Source organism: Terrapene carolina, unplaced genomic scaffold, assembly GCF_002925995.2.
Source record: "Terrapene carolina triunguis isolate 2854851 unplaced genomic scaffold, T_m_triunguis-2.0 Scaffold67, whole genome shotgun sequence".
Lineage (NCBI taxonomy): Eukaryota > Metazoa > Chordata > Testudines > Emydidae > Terrapene > Terrapene triunguis.
The window spans coordinates 52,388,832-52,408,679 of record NW_020664418.1 but is presented as its reverse complement, the minus strand read 5'-3'; the positions used below and the strand labels follow the sequence as shown (position 1 = coordinate 52,408,679).

General features: G+C 46.0%; 1 protein-coding gene across 1 annotated transcript; it reads left to right on the top strand.

Moving 5' to 3' along the window:
- The first annotated feature begins 1,683 nt into the window (after window positions 1–1,683).
- Window positions 1,684–17,241, top strand: MAP1A (microtubule associated protein 1A). Its single transcript, XM_026648430.2, has 3 exons — window positions 1,684–10,561; window positions 14,501–14,733; window positions 15,825–17,241. The coding sequence occupies exons 1-3, from the start codon at window positions 1,699–1,701 to the stop codon at window positions 15,978–15,980; spliced, it is 9,252 nt and encodes a 3,083-aa protein (XP_026504215.1). The 5' UTR covers window positions 1,684–1,698; the 3' UTR covers window positions 15,981–17,241.
- Window positions 17,242–19,848: the final 2,607 nt, after the last annotated feature.

Here is a 19,848-nt window from a genome sequence, read left to right as displayed (position 1 = left end):
GTGCTTTAATTTTTGGGTGCCCAGTTTGCGACACCTTAGGGTTGCCTGATTTCCAGAAGTCAGGTGATCTGACTTTTCTAAAAATCAGGTCCCTTTAAGGTATCTCAGCTTGGGCACTCAAATATTGAAGCCACCACAATCATGTGCCACCTTGGAAAATGTGACCCTCTTCCTTAGTTTTACTGTTTATCCAGTGAATGTAATATATATACACACTCACTCTACAGTTTGGGAGAGTTAATTAGTGTGTGTATAAAGCTTTGAGATCTTTGGATAATTAGAAATGCAATGTAGTATTTATTTAGCTGTATTCTAGTCCCTCTCTAAAAAATTCTCATTGCCACTCAGATACACTATTTTGTGTCTTTGACGGTTTCAAGCCCTGCTCCAGATGTCTCTGGTCTGGCTGCAATATTCACTAAGCACTAGGGCCCACATTTTCAAAATTGTATGCACATGATTTGAATGTGCATTTGTGGTAGTGAGACATTCAGCTAACTGGCTAGGATGGTAGGTTGACCGCCTGGACACAATCACTGTAATTGCATGTATAGGCCTGGAAATCTGGATTTCAGAGTTTATTTTTCTCAATATATTCTCTTGGTTTTCTCAACTTGACTATTTGCTTCCATTCCTTCATGGGGCCACATTGTCAAGACATCAGCTGAGTAAGGTCTTTTTAGGCAAAAGCACCCCATGCAAAATATTATCACTAACATTCATAAAATATAAGCTGTTTAATTTTTAATATGACTTTAGTCAATATATTTGCATATCTGCATAGTTCTAAGGACTCCTGAAACAGATATTAACTCTCGTCTCTATATTTTTAATCAGATGATAGATCCCCACACTTGCCAAATCAGCAATGGGGTCCCAGCCTTTTAAAATCTGGGTCAGGCGAGACAATGAATCTGAGTAGAAAAGAAAATCCCAGAGTCAAGGAACTAAAGTTTCAATAACTAGGAAACTGGGAAATTACTCGAAGAAGAAGATGGGATAATGGCCAGCCAGTGAGAGTTGATAGGAAACCACGAGAGTGTGCTTTGGAAAGAGTGGGGCTGAGGGAGAGGATTCCCAGACCAATAGGAAACAGTTGCTTTTACACACCCCATGATTAGGGGCAGATTGTGCCCTTGTTGGCAGGAGGGAGAGGACAAGGAAGCCCCTCCCTTTGTGTCTCTGCTCTGCATGAGAGCCAGTCAGACTTGCAGTCCTGACATTAAGGAAGCAAAAGAGCTCATCCTGGCTCGGCCCCCCCCTCAGTAGCATTAGGCTTTGAAAGAGAGAGAGCAAGGCCCAGGCTCTGGCCCATACCTCACATTGGCCAAAGCTGGCCCAACAGCTGCATTTTCAGGGGCCTGCTAGAGGCATTGTGCCTGTCTGAAGGAGTGATGCAGCTTGGCATTGCCCTCTGTCATGGCCTCTTTTGTAATATGTCAGTGGAGTCCTTAATGGTCCCACATTAATCGTTGCTTTAAAAAAAATTAAATGCTGCAATGTCTCACTACTGTGTCTGACTGTGATTGTCCTTGTCTGTCTCAATAGGTTGCCCAGCTTCTCAGCAACACTGATCCAGATAACAAGGCCTCCCTCACTGTGTCCTGTTTGGGAGAGGGAGACTGGAGCAACCTTGGACATCCCCAGTTCCAGCAGCTTATTAATCTGAAACTGAACCCTGACCCAGTTCTGCCTGAGATGGATGGGGTCTCTGAGTTTGCAGAGTACGTCTCTGAGACTGTGGATGTGCCAACTCCATTTGATCTTCTGGAACCTCCCACTTCTGGAGGCTTTCTGAAACTGTCTAAGCCCTGCTGCTACATATTCCCCGGTGGGAGAGGGGACTCTGCTCTGTTTGCTGTCAATGGATTTAACATCCTAGTGGATGGTGGCTCTGAGAGGAAATCCTGCTTTTGGAAGCTGGTCAGGCATCTGGACAGAATTGACTCCATTCTCCTGACCCACATTGGGGCAGACAACCTACCTGGCATTAATGGGCTTCTGCAGAGGAAGATTGCTGAGCAGGATGAGGAGCAATCTCAGGGCTCCACCAACTACAGTGACTGGATGAAGAACCTCATCTCTCCAGAACTTGGGGTTGTTTTTTTTAATGTTCCTGAAAAGCTTAAGATGCCTGAATCATCCATGAAAGTCAAGAGAAGCATTGAAGAGGCTTGCCTGACATTGCAGTACCTGAATAAACTCGGCATTAAATCAGAGCCCCTCTACAGGGTGGTGAGCAACACCATCGAGCCCATTACTCTGTTCCACAAGATGGGGGTTGGTAAGTTGGACATGTACATTCTGAATCCTGTCAAGGACAGTAAGGAGATGCAGTTTCTAATGCAGAAATGGGCTGGGAATAGCAAAGCAAAGACTGGCATCATTCTAGCAAATGGGAAAGAAGGTGAGATTTCTGTCCCCTATCTGACCTCCATCACAGCCCTGGTGGTTTGGCTGCCAGCAAGCCCAACAGAAAAAATAGTAAGAGTTTTGTTTCCTGGAAATGCTCCACAAAATAAAATATTGGAAGGTCTTGAGAAGCTCAAGCATCTGGATTTTCTGAGGTACCCAGTAGCTACTCAGAAGGATATGTCTTCTGGCCTACCTCCACCTTCTCTGAAGCCGACCAAGATTAAACAGCGAACTGACAGCAAAGAGAGTCTGAAATCTTCCCCCAAGCCAGTTGCAACAAAGCAGGCCAGAAAAGAAGAGGCAAGTGAGGATGGGGCTAAGGAGATAAAACCAGAGATAGTAAAGGAGGCTAGAACTGAGAAAAAAGTGAAAGAACATACTGAGAAAATTCCTGAGAAACCTGCTAAACCTGAAAAGATAAAGACAGAATCAAGTGATGCCCTCAAAGCTGAGAAAAGGAAACTAACCAAAGACAAGATTGGCAAGAAGCACCTCAAAGAGAAAGTGTCTAAACTGGATGAGAAGAAGGACAAAGAAAAGAAAGAGATTAAGAAAGAGAGAAAGGACTTTAAAAAAGATGATGGAAAGAAAGAAGAAAAAAAAGATTCAAAGAAAGAAGCCAAACCAGACCTGAAAAGAATTTCTAAACCAGACTTAAAACCGTTTACCCCAGAAGTGAGGAAAACATTATACAAGGCAAAAGTTCCAGGTAGAATCAAAACTGAGAAAACCCGAGTCAAAGCTGAAAAGGAAGCACCTTTGGAACAGAAGATGTCACCAGTGCAGAAGAGACCTGTACAGCAAGAGCCAGGAATGGCTGACATGGCTGTGCAGAGATTAGTCCTGTCTTCACCAGAGGACCTGACCAAGGACTTTGAGGAGCTGAATCATGAAGAGAAGGTGGAGCTGCAGGTGGCTCAGGAAATGACTGATATTGAAGCAAGTGATGCAGTCATGAGAGGACCTGAAACTGAAGGAAAGAGGGTCCCTGTGATGACTGCTCAGGGTCACCTTGATGAAGCTCTAATTTTGGAAGAGAACATCGTGATGAAGATGACTCCTCTAGATTCCCCAGATGAGAGAATCATCACTATTGATAGGGAAGGAGAGTTGCCATGTGAGGAAAAGCCAGTCCATCAGCTGGAGGTGAGAGCAGGACAGGCTGAAACATTTGAGGATGAAGGAGCAGCCCTGGAGGAACCTCTTGAGATGGGAGAGTTTGCAGAAAAAGCTGAAAGAAAGGAGGAAGCCAAGCTACTACCAGAGGTTCACAAAGATGAGAGAGGGCAGGTACCAACACACACAGAAGCAGCAGCAAGAGAAGCTCAGACCCCAGAACTCAAAGAGAAGGAAGAAGAGCAGAAAATATCTTTGGACAGAAAGCAGAGGGAAGGAGAAATGAAGACTTGTGAAAAGTACATTGAGGGGATGGATACAAGTGAGGAAAGTGAGAAGGAAAAGAGAGAGGATGTGATAGAAAAGGCAGAACTGGAAGAAACAGAACAACAATACACAGAGGAAAAGGACGTGAAGACTAAAGAGTTCTATCAGCTACACCAGGATGAGGAGAAGGGCACAAAATTCACTGCTAAAGAAAAGAAAAGAGAGTTCAGTGAGGAAATCGGTGAGAAAAGTAAGTTACTTGAAAAGGAGGTAACTAAGGAGGAGTCCTACCTGAGAAGTGCACCTGTCCCCCCAGGCGCCACAGCAGAACACATTTCATACATCCAGGATGAAACCATCCCTGGCTACTCAGAGACTGAACAGACCATTTCTGATGAGGAAATACATGACGAACAGGAAGAGAGGATCCCACACTTGAAGTATGATGTTAGTGCATATGATATTTCTGTGCCTGATCACCCAGGCTCTTTTGAAGCAGTACATGGTATCCAAGCTACCTCCACTACTGATATTGCTGCCAAGGGCTACATCAGCCAAGAATCTGAAATCCTTGTGTATCCTACAAGCATTGTAGCAGCCCCACTGGCTGAAGAGGAGCATGTGTCCTCTGCCACGTCTGTTACAGAATGTGACAAACTTTCCTCTTTTGCCACTTCAGTAGCAGAAGATCAGTCTGTTGCATCCATAACAGCTCCACAAACAGAAGAGACTGGCAAAAGCTCGTTACTTCTGGACACAGTAAACAGCATACCCTCCTCTCGGACTGAAGCCACCCAAGGCCTAGACTATGTGCCCTCTGCTGGCACAATCTCTCCAACATCCTCCTTAGAGGAGGACAAATGCTTTAAATCTCCACCTTCTGAAGACTTCCAGGCATTAGCAGAAGGAGAGAGAAAATTCAAAGCTCATAAGAAGGGCCTGCAAGAAGAGGCGGAAGAGGAGGAAGAAGAGGAAGAAGAAGATGAGACTCCAAATATTGAGATGCCTGAGAAACTCAGAGGGCATTATGGTGCCCAGCTGTTTACTCAACAAGGGCACCTGGCTGATGTTTTAACTGAATCCCGCACAGACGCGTCCATGTTGCTATTATCCACAGAGGAAACACAGCTTTCCCAGGTAGACTCCAGTTCTGGAGAAGCTGAGGAACGATGCATAAGTCCTGATGATAGCACAGTCAAGATGGCATCTCCAACACAATCTGGCCCCACTAGTGCTGGACACACACCTTTCCATCAGTCCCCTGTGGAAGAGAAACTGGAAACTGTAGAAGCGGAGTTATTTGAAAATGCTTCTGTAAAGAAAGGCGAAGGACAAACTTCTGGTGTAGAAAAAGGAGCAGAGAGTGAATTTGAACCACTTAAAAAAGCTGAGGCACCTGTGGCTAACGATATCCCTGAAAAAGAATTGCCTTCTGTTATACAGGAGAAGCCTGGCTTAGCTAGCAAAGGGCTACTGCCTATGGAGTCCATGTTTCCCAGAAATGAAAAGCAGGAACTGCCCGTTGGAAAGGAACAGCTGCTACACATTTCTTATCACAAACAGGAAACCATTGAAATTAGTGAAAAGGATGATTCCAAACTGTACATTCCCAGCACTGACATTATTTCAAAGCCAGAAAAGGAGGCGGAGTTTAAAGAAACTGAAATGATGCAAGACGTTTCACTAGAATTTGCAAAATACACAGCTAAAGAGCCAGTTTCTACCAAAGAAATATCTCCCAAAAATGCTGAGGTTCCACAACAAAGCCAACTTGAAAGTGATAAATCTTCACAAATTTCCATTAAAGAAATATCTCCAGATGATTCCAAATCACTTTCTTTTGGAGAAGAAAGTCTTTGTAAAGAACAATCTTCAGATATTTCCATTAGAGAAGCTTCTCCAGAAGAAGAGAAACCACTATATTTCACAGGCCATACCTTAGAAAAAGAAAAATCTACTCACATTTTCATTAAAGACATTTCTCCAGAAGACACCAAATCAATTTCTTTCACTGAAAAGAGTCCTGGTAAGGAAACATCTCCAGACATTTTCATTAAAGGAACTTCTCCAGAAGACACCAAGTCTCTTACTTTTACAGACAAGAGCCCTGATAAAGAAACATTTCTAGCCACATCCACTAATGAATTCTCCCCAGAAGCTGTCATACCCCTGCATTTCATGCAGCAGAGCCCAGCTACAAGTGAAAAATCAATGGAAACTCCTGCCAAAGATATCATTAAAGAAAAACCCAAATTCCCTCTTTGCCCAGAACACAGCCCAACTAAAGATATGCTACCCACAGACATTTCTTCTGCGGAAATATCTCCAGAAGATACCAGATTGTTTTCTTTAACCGAAATGAGCCTGGCCAGGGAAAAAGCTTTAGAAATGTGCTCTCAAGAAACTTTTCCAGATGTGAAGTTCTTACACTTCACAGAATCCAGACGAATTCAGGATAAAGAGTCCTCAGACATTTGCTCTGAAGATGTCAAATCTTGTGATTTCATGGAAGAGACACAAACTAAAGAAGAAAAATCTCCAGAAATGGAAGATATTTATATGAAAAATCTAAATTATGAGAAGAAAGTGTGGTTTCCAGAGGAGATGGAAGAGAGAAGAAGTAAGGAAAGCCAACAGAAGTATGATAAGGAAAGAGAGAGCACTTTTTTGGATGAGGTTCAGGAATATGAAAAAAAATCTTCTCTTACCGTAACAGAAGAGGAAAAGATTATATATTCTATGGCATATGAAGGTTATGCCTCGGAAACAGTAGAGAAGAAAACTTCAGACTCTGAATATGGATATTTCCAGGAAGAAAATGCCCCCCGGCAGGCAGGCTATCTGCCTAAGAAGGAAGATTATCTTTGTCATGGTGAAGACAAGCCTGTACCTCAAGAAACAGAAGCTGGACATTTCAAAGTAGATTCCACAGAAGCACAAGAATTTGCACTGTGGGAGGACAAAGGACTTTCACTGGAAGCAAATAAAATGGAAATTGCCCCTACTGAGATCACCTCTTCTGAAAAATCAGAAGTAGTTAGAGCAACCCCATCTTCTCAGCCTGTCTGTATAGAAGAAAAACAGGTCAAACCATCAAGTGCAGCAAAAGGAAGGGAAGAATCATTGTTCCCATCTAAACAAGATTACTCCTACTTGGATCATGAGGAGAAAGCAGTCCTGGATCTATATGCTAAATCATTAGACCGAGCACTGACAGTATCTCCTCTGCCTGCATCATCTAGTGCTCTAGAAAAGGAGGTGGACACAAGTACACGAGAACTAGAAAAACATTTCATGACAGACCAAAGCAAACCAGTTTTGCAGGCTGAAGTTCTGCAGGGGGCCACAGTGGAGATATCAGATGCTGATGCTTTGAACCAAGAAACATCAGACTCTAAATCCATGCTAGACATAGAGCAGAATGCTGAAAGCAAATCCACTGAGGCTCATGATGATCCTAGAGGAAGCAAAGAGCAGAGTGCATCAGCATTTGCTCTTCTGTACTCTACAAGCCCAGCAGAATATGAATATGTAGCAGCTTCCCAAAAAGACACTGATGCAGCGTCAGAGGACAGCATGCACTCTTTTTCAGGACCATATCATCCCAAAAGCAGCAGTGACATCATAGGCCATTCTGAGGACATGGGTTCTTTCAGCCAAGTGGAATATCATTCAGAGTCTTGCACTCGGACCTCTTCCAGTCCTTCTGAGAAAGAGGTCTGTGCATCCACAGGAGACGACCATGCTAAACAGCTAGAGCAGGAAGAAAGGGAACCAACTCCCTACCCTGATGAGAGGACTTTCCAGTATGCTGACATCTATGAACAGGTAGTTGTGTCTGGAGTTGGGCTTCCGAGCCTTATCCTGAAGGATGTGGACAACCTAGGTCACCCTGATAAGGAAAAGCTGGAGCCTACACTTGTGGCCTCTAGGACAGAGAAAGTATCTGTGTCTCAGAAACAGCTACTTTATCACATCTCTGCAAAAGAAGAAGAGTCCTGCCTCTACACCTCTGCTGAAAAGGAGCTGTCATCCCCAACCTCCCCCAAAGATAAAGTGGATTCTTCCTTTGCGTACACAGACATCCATGAAAGATATTCACCCCTGGCAGAGTCAGATAAGCATGGGATGCCCAGTGACTTGAGATTCAAGGAAATGCAGGAAGGACAGAATGGGCTGAGCTCATCAACTGCCACACCAAAAGAACCATACTTGACCCTGCCTCCTTCCTCTCCTGGAAGCAGTGGGTGCACTCCTCGTACACACACCATAGATGCATTTTATCAAGAAAAAAGAGCTCCTTACATTGAAGATGCTCATCCAGATGAAAACATAATTTCTATCAGCCAGGAGCAGAGATCTCTGTCACCAATAGAGCCTCAGCCCAAAGACTTATACTACGAGAAAGCAGGACGAGGAGAAGAGAGCACCAGTGACTCAGAGTTAGAAAAAGGTGCAAAGGAGAAATCTGAAAAGGAGTCCAAATTGCCCAGCCCTCCCCAAGCACCAGAAAAAGTCAGTGAGGAGGAAGTGTATGCAGACATTTCAGTAATGGAGATGGCCCAGATATCAGAGCCGCCTCACCAGGACAAGCACCAAGAGTCTCATTTGTCAACATCGATTGCCTCCTCCCCTTGTGATCCAATGCAGAAAGAGGAACTTGGAGTTGAGAAAACTGAAACAGCAACAGTTATAGAGGCAGGTACTGCTAGCTACAGTACCCTGACAGATACATGCAGAGATGTTTGGGCATCAGAAATGTCCTATTCAAGCCAAATTTCTTTGCAACAGGGAAAAGATGCTGAAAAGTCCCCAAAGGAAGCACCCTTTCTAGTAACAGATTATCACCATGCAGAGATTGCTTCTGAGGGCTATGACAAAGACAAAGATATTTGCTTAAAGTCTACTGCTAAGTATGTGAAAGAGGAACATCAAAAGGGTCTGGCACTGCAAAGTCAAGAAATGGATTTCTCTTCATCTGGGTTTGAATTTTCCTCTCTAGAAAAACATGAGCCATCCATTGTGTTTAGACATGAGATATCCTCATCAGGCCACTTAGGGGACAAATCTCTTATTTTAAAATTTCCTGATGCTTTGCCCTCAGACCAGGGGAAGAAAGATGAGTACCTGGAGGTTTCTAAAAAAGATACCAGTGTAGATTCATCTTCCCTTAGCTTTTCACCACTGAGCCCATATAAAGAAGACAAGTTGTTCTCTGGGGCTGTGGAAAGAGAAGTTGCATCCCAACAGCAGGCAAAAGATGACTGTCCCAGACTCTATGAGGATGCCTCACCTGAAGCTACTACCCCTGTGAGACACACGACAGCAGAAAGCTTCTACTCCCACATGCTTTCTACATACGCAGGAGCAGAGCCAGACACCAGGAGCCTGTGGGATGTGTCTCCATTGATTCCAGCTGATTCTGTCAAAACATATCCAGCTGAAACTGAAGGGTTTGTGTCTGCTGAGAACCGTGGTTCTGCATTCACATGTGATGTAGATATCACGCTGCCATGCAGAACTGAGTGCCGAAGTACACTGATGTCACCACTGTCCACAGAAAAACAAAAGCAAAGTTGTGCAGCCAGCCCAGAACAACACTCACGTGTCACTGAAATGCTTATGGCAGTGACCTCACTTCCTGATGTATTGACATCATTTCCTCCTCATCAGCAAGAAGCAGCAGCCACAGCCAATGGCCCAACAGAAGTGAGCACAAGTCCGCAAGCTTTCCGAAGTGTGCAGAGTGCAGCAGAGGTGAAAGATGAGAAAGCATTTCCTGATTCTGACTGGACTGTGTCACCATCCTTGGGGGAAGAGGATATGGCTAGGCAGAGCCGGCCTTCTTCACTGATGTCCCCTGAGCATACCTTCCAGCCCTTTTTTCCAGAGGCACAAAGGGGAGGAAGAACTGAGGACCACGGAGATGCTTCTCATGAGGGAGAGCCATGTTTAGGAGCCAGCTCTGACAATAGGCAGAAGTTCTCTTCCTGTGAATATAAACAGAGGAAGGGTGAGCTGTCTCCATCATTCATCAACCCAAGTCCTCATGACCTCTCTGAAGACAGTGACCTCTCACAGGATGAAGGTCATCCTTCAGTGAAGGGGAGGCCACACCACATTACTGGTAGCCATGTACAAGCCACGATGGTAGAGGAAACCCCTCCCACATCAGTGAGTGACTCTGGAACCTCCCAGTCCGACTCTGATGTCCCTCCAGAGACAGAGGAATGTCCATCCATCACAGCCGATGCTGTCATGGACTCAGATGAAGATGCAGATTTCCTCCCAGTAGACAAAGCTGTGGGTACTTCGCATCATGGCAGCACAAGGTCTAGCCATGATCCGCAACCTGTTCCAATGATAGATCCCCATCCTCATCCCCCTCATCCAGATGTCTGCATGGTAGACCCTGAAATGCTGGTAAATGAACAAAATGTGAGCAGAACTGATAAAATATCCAAAAAGGATCTGAAAGAAAAGAGCAAAGGAGTGAGGAAGCCTTTGAGTAAACCCAAATCATCATCGCCTGCCCGGAAACTAGATGTCAAAGGGAAGCGGTCTCCCACGCCTGTGAAACAGCCATTAGACAGGTCTCCAAAATCTACCACTGCAAAAAAAGACCGAGATGGAGGAGAGAAGCAGTCAAAACCACGTACCCAGTTAGTGCAGCCCTCTCACATAGAAGAGAAGGAGGAGTTATCCCGGAGCAGTCACAGCAACCTGGGCAAGACCCTTGTTAATGGCATCAAAACAAACCCTGGTAAGAAATCCCTCCCCAAAGGAGAATTCTCTTTTGCTTAAACAATAAGCAAAGCACTAACTAAAATGTAAGCATTTGCTGCACCATTCAGGGCACTGAGTGGCAGTTAATGGGCACTTCCTAGCAAGTCAGAGTGAGTTTGCAAGTGCTGAGGGATTGTGATAGGCAATGATTTAAAAAAAATGCAGGGAAAGTCAGTAGCAATGAAGCCAAACATCTGGTAATTTAAACCCTTTATGTTTAGATTCTGTTATACACACAGGGAGTATGTTCCCCACAGGGTGATCAGTAGTTGGAATTCTCTGGTCTCAGAGGGACTAGCAGAACCCACCTTACTACAATATTAACAGTGGGATAAGACACCTAACTATGGTGGCTGTTACTACATTCTCCAGGGTTGAACTGATCATGACACTAGGAGTTCATTTGGGTGCAGAGATGTTGCCTTCCCTCTATAACTATGAACAGAGACTAGATAGGAGTATCCGCCACAATTAATTCCTGAAATTACAGGGGGGAGCTGAGTAGTATAGGACCTTGGTCATCCTGGCGTCTCCTCCCACAGTGGAAGATGCCAGATTGATTGACAGTCTTGGAGACTGAAATCCTCTCTGTATCCCCGGAAGAGGTGCAGTGTAGAGGCAAGCTTCCCACACACACTACTCTCTGCCACTGTGTCTCAGTCCTGCTCGGAGGAGCCAGTTTAAGCAGTTGAGAGGGAAATTTAGTCTCCATGGTCCATGCAGCCCTTGGGCACTCTGCTAAGAGTGCCATCATGGAGGCCAACTGTTATTAGTTGTATTAGGGTAGTGCCCAGGAGCCCCCGTCATGGACCAGGATCCCAGCATGCTAGGTGCTGTACAAACACAGAACATGTAGATGGTCCCTGCCCCAAAGCGCTTACAATTTAAGTATAAAACAAGCAACATCCGCTGGATACAAACAGATGTGGGGAGGGGGCCAAGGAAACAAACATTATTGATCACCATGATGGGCAGTGGTCTCAGTACACCAGCAGCCAAACCACTGTCAAGATTTTTGTAGAAATCCTGGCACAGGAAAGTTTTGAGGGGGCATTTGAAGGTAGCTCATGGGGCAGTTTTATGGCTGTTTATGGCTAGTGCCTCCCAAGCATGAGGGGCAGCAAGGGAGGAAGCATAAAGATGTTTGCAAATTTAACAAGTGGGTGATGGCGGCTGGCATCCTGGACCCATTGGAGGCAGGAGTCAACATCTTGCTAGCGAATAAGCACTGCTAGGTAGGGCGGGGCTACGCCATAAAGGGCCTTAGCTTATGTTTGACGCAATAGAGACGGGAGCCAATGGAAGGAATCCAAAGAGAGGGGTGACATGGGAAAAGTGACAGACTAAGGAAGAGGTCTCTGCAGTGGCAGGCTGAATGGCTGTGAGTGGGGCAAGAGTTATTTAATCATCGCCAGCGAGAGGGAGGCGCAATAATCATGACAGAAGATAAGCATCTGGACGACAGTTGTTAGCTGTGTGACTAGATAAGGCTGTAGCTCAGTGATGTTATAGAGAAAGAATCCGCAAAATTGAGACCTAGCCTGAATGTGAGGTCCTGGAGCGATGACATCCAAACATGATGCCCGGGTTATGAACCTGCGTGACAGGCAGGAGCGTGGTGGTGTCTTCAGTGATCGAGATAGGAGGTAGCCGGAAGGGTTTGGGGTGGAAGATCGGGAGCTCTGTTTTAGCCATGTTGCGCTTGAACTGATGGCTAGACATCCCCAAGAGATGTCAGGTCACAGGCTGAGATTTTAGAGTGGCCAAACAGACGGGTCAGGAGTAGAGGTGGCTCTGTGAGTCATCCACATAGGGATCGGAGTTGAAGTGGTATAAGCAGATAAGATTATCCAGAGATAAGGCGTAGAGGGAGAAGGGAAGGGCACCAAGCACAGAGCCCTGTGGAACACCAACGGAAAACTGGAGAGGGGGCTGAGGAGGCTCCTCTGAAGGACATGGTAAAGGCGCAATTAGAGAACTAGGAGAGGACAGAGTCACAGAAGCCAAGGGAAGACAAGCTGTCAAGAAGAGCCTGGTTATGGTGTTGACGGCAGCTGACAGATGATGGTGCATGAGGATAGAGCACTGGTTCTGAGCTGTGGCTGGGCAGAGAGCATTAGAGGCTCTGCCAAAAGAGTTAGTGGCGTGCAGGGAGTGGAAACTGGATTGGAAAGCGTCTGAGCTGGAATTGGAGGGGAGGCGCTATAACCAGTGCATTTGTAAGAATACAAAAACAGCCATATTAGGTCAGCCCAATGGTCCATCTAGCCCCGTATCCTGTCTTCCAACAATGGCCAGTGCCAGATGCTTCAGTGAGAATAAACAGAACAGGGCAATTTATTGAGTGATCCCTCCCTGTCGTCCAGTCCCAGCTTCTGGCAGTCAGAGGTTCAATGAGCTGAAGGGGGGCGGGAAGGGAGATAGGGTGGCAGCTGGAGAGGCCGGTTGGGTCAGGCTTAGGGTTTTTGTTTTTTCAAGGTGGGAGAGACTAAAGCATGTTTGTATTGTGAGGGGAAAAGAGCCGGAGGAGCGTAAGGGAGGGAGGTGTGTGGGGATCAGGAGATAAGATGGGCTGGAATCACTGGGGCAATTGAGGTTAGATAAGGAGAGCAAGAGAGAAACGTGATGGGGAGAAGGAGGAAAGACTTTTAGGAGGGGAAGGGGAAGATCAGGCAAACGAAGGGGAGGGGATAAGGTTATGTCATTAGGTGGCTTTGGAGATATGGACACTTGCCCACTAGAAGGTGTAATGAGCCACCAGGCCATCAAATGCCTAGCCAAGAGTGATGTCAGCCAGCTTCACATGTGCAGGCTAGAAGGGACAGATTCTGTACCCACTGTACATTCCCTGAGCTATCTGTCTCTTGTTAATGCTGGTGTTTAGCCTGGCTGCTGCCATGAATTGGCTATGGAAAGAAAATGAGGAGTACAGATTATACTGTATGTGGGGAGGGCAAATGGGGGCAGAGGTTTTTGTTTTTTTTATTGTGCCTCTTCATTTCTTTCTTCCCTTTCAGACTTTTTTTTTTTTTAATTGACAGAACAGTTCATGTATCAGCCCAAACACCACAGGAACTTTAGAGTTAAAGGCCTAAGAGACATATGGAAGAAAATACGTGTGTGTGTGTGTAAATACATGCACATGCTGTATTCACATACTTGTGTGTACTCACATATTTCCTAGTGTCTACATAGATGATACTGCCTGTGTATATGTCTAGAATGTGTGTTTGCACATGGTTGGCAGTGTGCATTTGGCTATGTGTCTGTACTAGTATGGGCATGGCTGTGTGAATGCATGTATTCACATATCTCCATGTTCAGGTCCTTGTCTAAATGTGTGTATGACTCTATGCCTCTGCGCTTGGGAACATCTCTCACCCAATGACTGAAGGATGCAGAAATGATGATGGGAAATGCTGAAGGAGCAGAAATATTGATGAGGAACGTGAGCCAGTCATCAGAAAGAACTGCTAGGACTCATTAAGAGCCAGGCAGGAGGTCCCGGAGATGTTACTGTAGATTCCAAGGGCTGTCAGATAAAGGACATCAGGACATATTGCAATAGCCAAGATAGGTTAAGAAACCGAAACTGGGGCTATTTAACCAGATAGTGACTGGGCTAATGACTCTGCCAAAGCTAATAAAGGGGAATTTGGTTCCCTTCTGCAGCAAAGGCCATGCTGGACCTGATCCTAAAGCTGCTCAATCAGGCACTAAAGAATTGCAGACATTTCCCTTTCTCACCCGGTTTCTGTGCTACTGCTGGGACAGACCATCCACTTTTGTTTTCTCTCAGTAGCAGAGAGAAGGAGCCAACCCAGACCCTTTAACTTAGTCTCTGCAGCTGCAGGAAATCTTCCTGCATTCCAGATGCTTCAGGGTTTTGTTAGCCCCTGATTTCTCTTTTCCAAAGTTTCCAGTAGCCCCAAAAGCAGTCTCTCTGTGCTCCCTGGACCCCCTGTCTATGTGGACCTGGCCTACATCCCCAACCACTGCAGTGGGAAGAACACAGACCTGGAGTTCTTCAAGCGGGTCCGAGCTTCATACTATGTTGTGAGTGGCAATGATCCAGTCAATGGGGAGCCCAGCCGTGCGGTACTGGATGCACTTCTGGAAGGAAAGTCCCAGTGGGGTGGGAACTTGCAGGTAAGTGACTTAAATCCCCAGGAATGTGTGATGTTCACTCTATCATGGAATTCTAGGGAGAATGTGCCTATTACCATACTGATCCACAGTGCAAAAAATCTCACATTATGGTGCACTAGAGGGAAGCAAATGGGACTGGGACTGGCTCACTGTACAGTGTTAGGCACCAGGCACTGAAATCTCAGGAGCCTCTTTTCCTTCCCTGCCATTGGTGGTCTGGTTTGTCAGTAGCCTAGGGGCGGGAGGACAATGTAGCCTGAGGAATGAGGAGACAAGGTGGGGGATACAATCTCTTTCCTTAACATGAGATTCATGCACTTAAAGATCATTCACTCCTCCTGCCTCTGCAGCAGGAAACAGAAATTGTCCTCTGGCAGAAACCAGCTGGAAAGTAAACCCTAAGACAGCAGAGTAACCCACTAACGTGGTATCAGGGACAGGGTCACCCACCCCACTTCCCGCCCTGGCAGTGTTGAAATCACATTTCTAAAGCTGTTCTGATAATAACTTCCTATTAGCTCCTTTAAACCATCAACAACTATTCCTTATAATACCCACCTTTCCCTACAAGGTTTCAGTGAGAGCTGGGTAGTGCCTGTTCCTACAGGCAGGGCTAGAGCAGAGCGTGCATTTGTCCAAACTGCTTTGCTAGATACCGCATCCTCAAATGCCAGGGCTTTTGAGCTGACATGTTCTGCACCTGGGTAGGGTGACACACAGGCTGTGTGGCACTTTCCGGTCATTCCACAGCCATTACTGGAGCCCTTGTGAACACACATTTGCTGCTATTGCCCAACTCATTCTCCAGCACAGCTTCTCCCCACCCTCATTTAACTTTCTGTTCTCCTTTGTCTTATTATTATTTATGTTGTGGTAGTGCCTGTGCCTCAACAGGCCGGGACCCCCTTGGGCTGGATGCTGCACAGAGAGATGGTACAGAGGCCGTTATAATTTAAAAGACAATTATGGAAAAACCAGCAGGCAAGGCCATGAGGACAGAGTAACGGTTATAGAATTGTGTGGGTATGATTTGTTGGTGCACTAAACCAGAGAGTAGCAGTGCTGTCAGTTTTCTCTTTTGGCTTTTCCAGGTGACACTGATTCCAACACATGACACTGAGGTGACACGAGAATGGTACCAACAAACCCATGAGAAACAGCAGGAGCTGAACATCATGGTGCTAGCGAGCAGCAGCACTGTAGTGATGCAGGATGAATCTTTCCCAGCCTGCAAAATTGAGTTCTGAATCTCCCAGCCACACCTGGCTCTCATCCCTCGATGCTGTCCACCACCATGCAGCACTCAGACAGAGATACCATCTCATCACAGTCCAGTTCTTCTCTTCTGGTTTAGTCTATATGTGGTTCCCATTTGCCAGGAGATCCAGGACTCATCCAGCTCAACACTGGATGCTTTGAAAGAGGAGCCAGAGGGTCTCTAAGATTCTATGCTGAACTGAGAGGTCATGCAAGGAGCAGTACCAGGCCAGGGCCAGCTTCTCTTTCCCTGGTTTATTTTGCTGCCTGTATAGTCGCTGTAGAATAATTTGGCTGCCTTGATGCTGCGAGCACTTGCTCTCCTACCCTTGCCCTGGTTGCACTGCCACTTGGCTTGTAGCACCATGAAATGTTTCCTTTGGCCTGTAGCTCTGCTGCTGCATGAAGATAGTTGGGATGGTCACAGTGTGGGAGAGAGACTGTGAAATAGAGGAAAAGGGGAGTGAGAGAGGAGCGAAGGGATTCTGGTGTCAGTATTCTGAAATAACCTGACAAAAAGAGAAGGCCATTCCTCCAGCTCTCAGAACATGAGTCATGCTAGGAAAAGAGAACTGGACTCCAACTACACATTGCTGTGTTTGTCTAATTCCAGAGGCTTCTGCCCTGAGTTGTTGGACACCCATTGCTAGGTTACCCATTCATCTTTTTTGCCATGGTTGAGGAGCTGTGATGAAGAATAATTTGGCTTGGTGGAGCATTGGCTTCTCATTCTTAGCTACAAAGAGCACATTCCTAATCTGCTAACCTCAGCTTCGCACTTGTAAAGTGATTAACATTGTACTTCTGAGCATCAGCAGTGTGACTGCAGGAGTCATCGAGGGACTGTCACGTGAACGGTCCCAGTCAGAAGGGTATCCAAACGCACAACCCCCAACTCACCTAAACAGAAGGGCTCAAGACAACGCTGGCCGCTGCTGGTCCAGGATTTGCCTAAGAACTGTTGTGTCCTATGAACCAAAGGCTTTCTTGAGGGGGAAGAGGAGGGATATGGAACTGAGGCAGCAGGGATGCAGGCAAGGAAGCACACTGTAGACAGTTCTGCCAGCAGTGGAGAGGCAATTTGTTGCATTGGTCTGATCACTGTGCAGCTTATCAGTGTCCTGACAGGACGGTAATCTCCCTGCCTACATGTGGGAGCCCTGACTCCTTAGTGGTACAGTCAGGCAGCTTGCGGCTCACAAGTGAGGGTGTCAAGAAGCTGGGGAAATGAGGAGACTGCTTTGGGGGGGCTAGAGAGCCCTCCAGAAACCCTTTTGAAATATTATCTTAATGGTTTCTCCAGTGTTACTTCCCTGCTGCTTCGAAAGGAACATGAGTGCGCCCTTTCGAGCACAGAATGGGCCAGCACGGCGAGCAATTGTCCGGGTCTTGCTCTCTCATAGCCATCGTAACAGATTCTTGCTATTATGGCATGGGTGCGCCATTGCTGCTGAGTAATGAATTAGAGCATTATATAAGCTATGGTGGAAAAGCCCTTTCAGGCTCCAGGCTCAGCTCATGTGATCATGAAGGGCCATAAACGTGAGGCAGTGGAAGTGGCTGCTCAAGCACTAGTGCTCAGCTGCTCTGTCACGGATGGGTCTTTGCAGAGCCAAGGCAGGCTGCTCATGGCACCAGGGAGGATGTTTTTTAGCAAGACAGAGACACGAGGCAGTTGGGGGGGCTATAAAATAAAAAAGCTGTGATGAAAATCTTGGCCCACAGCCCAAAACACGTGTTGTGTCAGTGCCAGTACTTGGCATTGGGCCCAGCTCTGGGGGGGGGGGGGGGGGTGGGGGGGGGGCCCAGGTCCTTATGCTGTGCTTGGCAGGGACATGCTAATCTGTGCCACTAGCTAACTAGCAGTTCCCTGGCAGCTGGTGTAGAGAAAATGCTGCCTGAAAAGCCTGCTGCTAGAGGACTAAAATGGGATTTCTATGGAAATGATTTATTTTGCCATCTAATTTATATATTTATTTTTGGTGTTAAGCTGCATTTTGTATGGAGTTAATATTTTAATTTATACATGTTAACATGGCGCCATGTGCTTTTGTGGGATCTCATTGTGAATACTCAGATGCTGCAATTTAAAGAACAGAAAGACCCTAGAGAAATGAACAAAGTATCACTGGCAGCCGCAGGGGTCTCCACCCAGGCTACAAAGCAGGGTCGATGTATCTAAAGCCCAGCACCTGCAGGGAAAAGGAGCTGAGGCCGAATGGCACCGCTGGCCCTTTAGCTACAGCCCTTGTTTTGAGTGTTAGATTCTTGCTTGGGGATTTATTAAATTCCTGCATTGTATTTTCTTGTTTTCTTTAAACTAGTTGGTCCAAAGTGTGTCTGCCAGGAGAACAAATGTTATTCTCTGTAAACTGATTGAGTCAGTATGTATGAATGTCAGCTATGACAGCCAATCACAGGCAGGCAGTGCTACAGATCCAACCTGTTTTTCCATTGGCCTCTTTTCTGTCTTTGGGCTTTTCACTTTAGGTCATTCAAGAAGTCAGTTAGCCCAGTTTACCTGTGCTTGGCTGTCAGCCAACTCCTGGTGCCTGGAGGCCTAGCACACTCAGCGCTGGGTTTTAAGAGGGAACAAATCGTGCATGCTCAGCTACTGAGGCCATTTCCTCAGCAGAGTGTCTAGGCAGAACAAGTTAATGCACTAACTTTAGATAGACCCGCATATGAATGTGTCTCATTCTTAAACTTGAAGCAATTCTGACTAATAAGAGAGACAGTGGGGCTTTAGGGGCACCTGCATTCACCAGGAAGGAAGAGCAGCTGGGAGAGTATGTTCCAGTTGAACATATCTGCCCACCCCAAGACACGCTCCTGGTCGCTGCAGCTGTGCCCTCCAGCTGCTTTACCCCAGTGCTCACTCTCTTCCCTGCCCTGAGCCTCTTTCACACCTTTTTGAAGAGTTTTGTAGCAGTGTGTGCTGTCTCCAGCTTCTCTCGCCTTCCTCAAAATTTATGGGAAAATACCTTTTTAAAAAACCCACCACCTTTATAACAGGGCCAAGTTCCGCCTTCCCCAGCAAATGGCTGCAGGCCTGAGGCTGTTAGCCTATGGGACACTGGCCAACCCAGAGCTACCATGACACTACAGTAGAGAAACATTTAAACTCCGCTTTTGCTTGTTTCTGCATGTGGACGACAATGTGTAATATTCCCGTATGTAATAGGTACAAAATATTATTTTAAAATTATAATAAAAAAGTGAACGTTTTAACTGTATTGAGCTGGCAAGTTGTGCTCCTAGCTTCTCTCTGTGCTGAATGTTGTAAAAACAGAGCACCCAGGTTCTTTTCTTCTCCCTCATGTTACTATTTTACCTTAGTTCCTTGATTTTAGTTCCTTTTCCCCACGTTCATGTGCAACACTCTGTAACTAACTGCTGTAAAGGGAGGAGCTTGACACAATAATAAAGCCACATTAGTTGCAAAAAATAACGTCTTGGGCTTTTGTAAACTGTTCCATTTGAGTTTGTCCAACTGTTTCTGCCAACTGGGCAGTTCCATACATCTCAAGCATATGGGCACCAGGAGACGGGGGGCATAACTTGTGTGAAGTTCTGCACCCTCCCTCCCCCCGTTATACACCCATGACCTCCCTGACTGTTGGCCCCCTACAAAAAATTAACGCAGCACCCATTAAATGGATTAAAAGCTAACTAAATTATAGGTCTCACAATGTAATTGTAAATAGAAAGTTATGGAGCTGGTGTGTTTTTAGTGGTGTCCTGCAGGGATTGGTTCTTGGCCCTATGCTATTTAACATTTTGATCAGTGACCTGGAAGAAAACATGAAATCATCCCTGACAAAGTTTGCAGATGACACAAAAATTGGGGTAAATAAT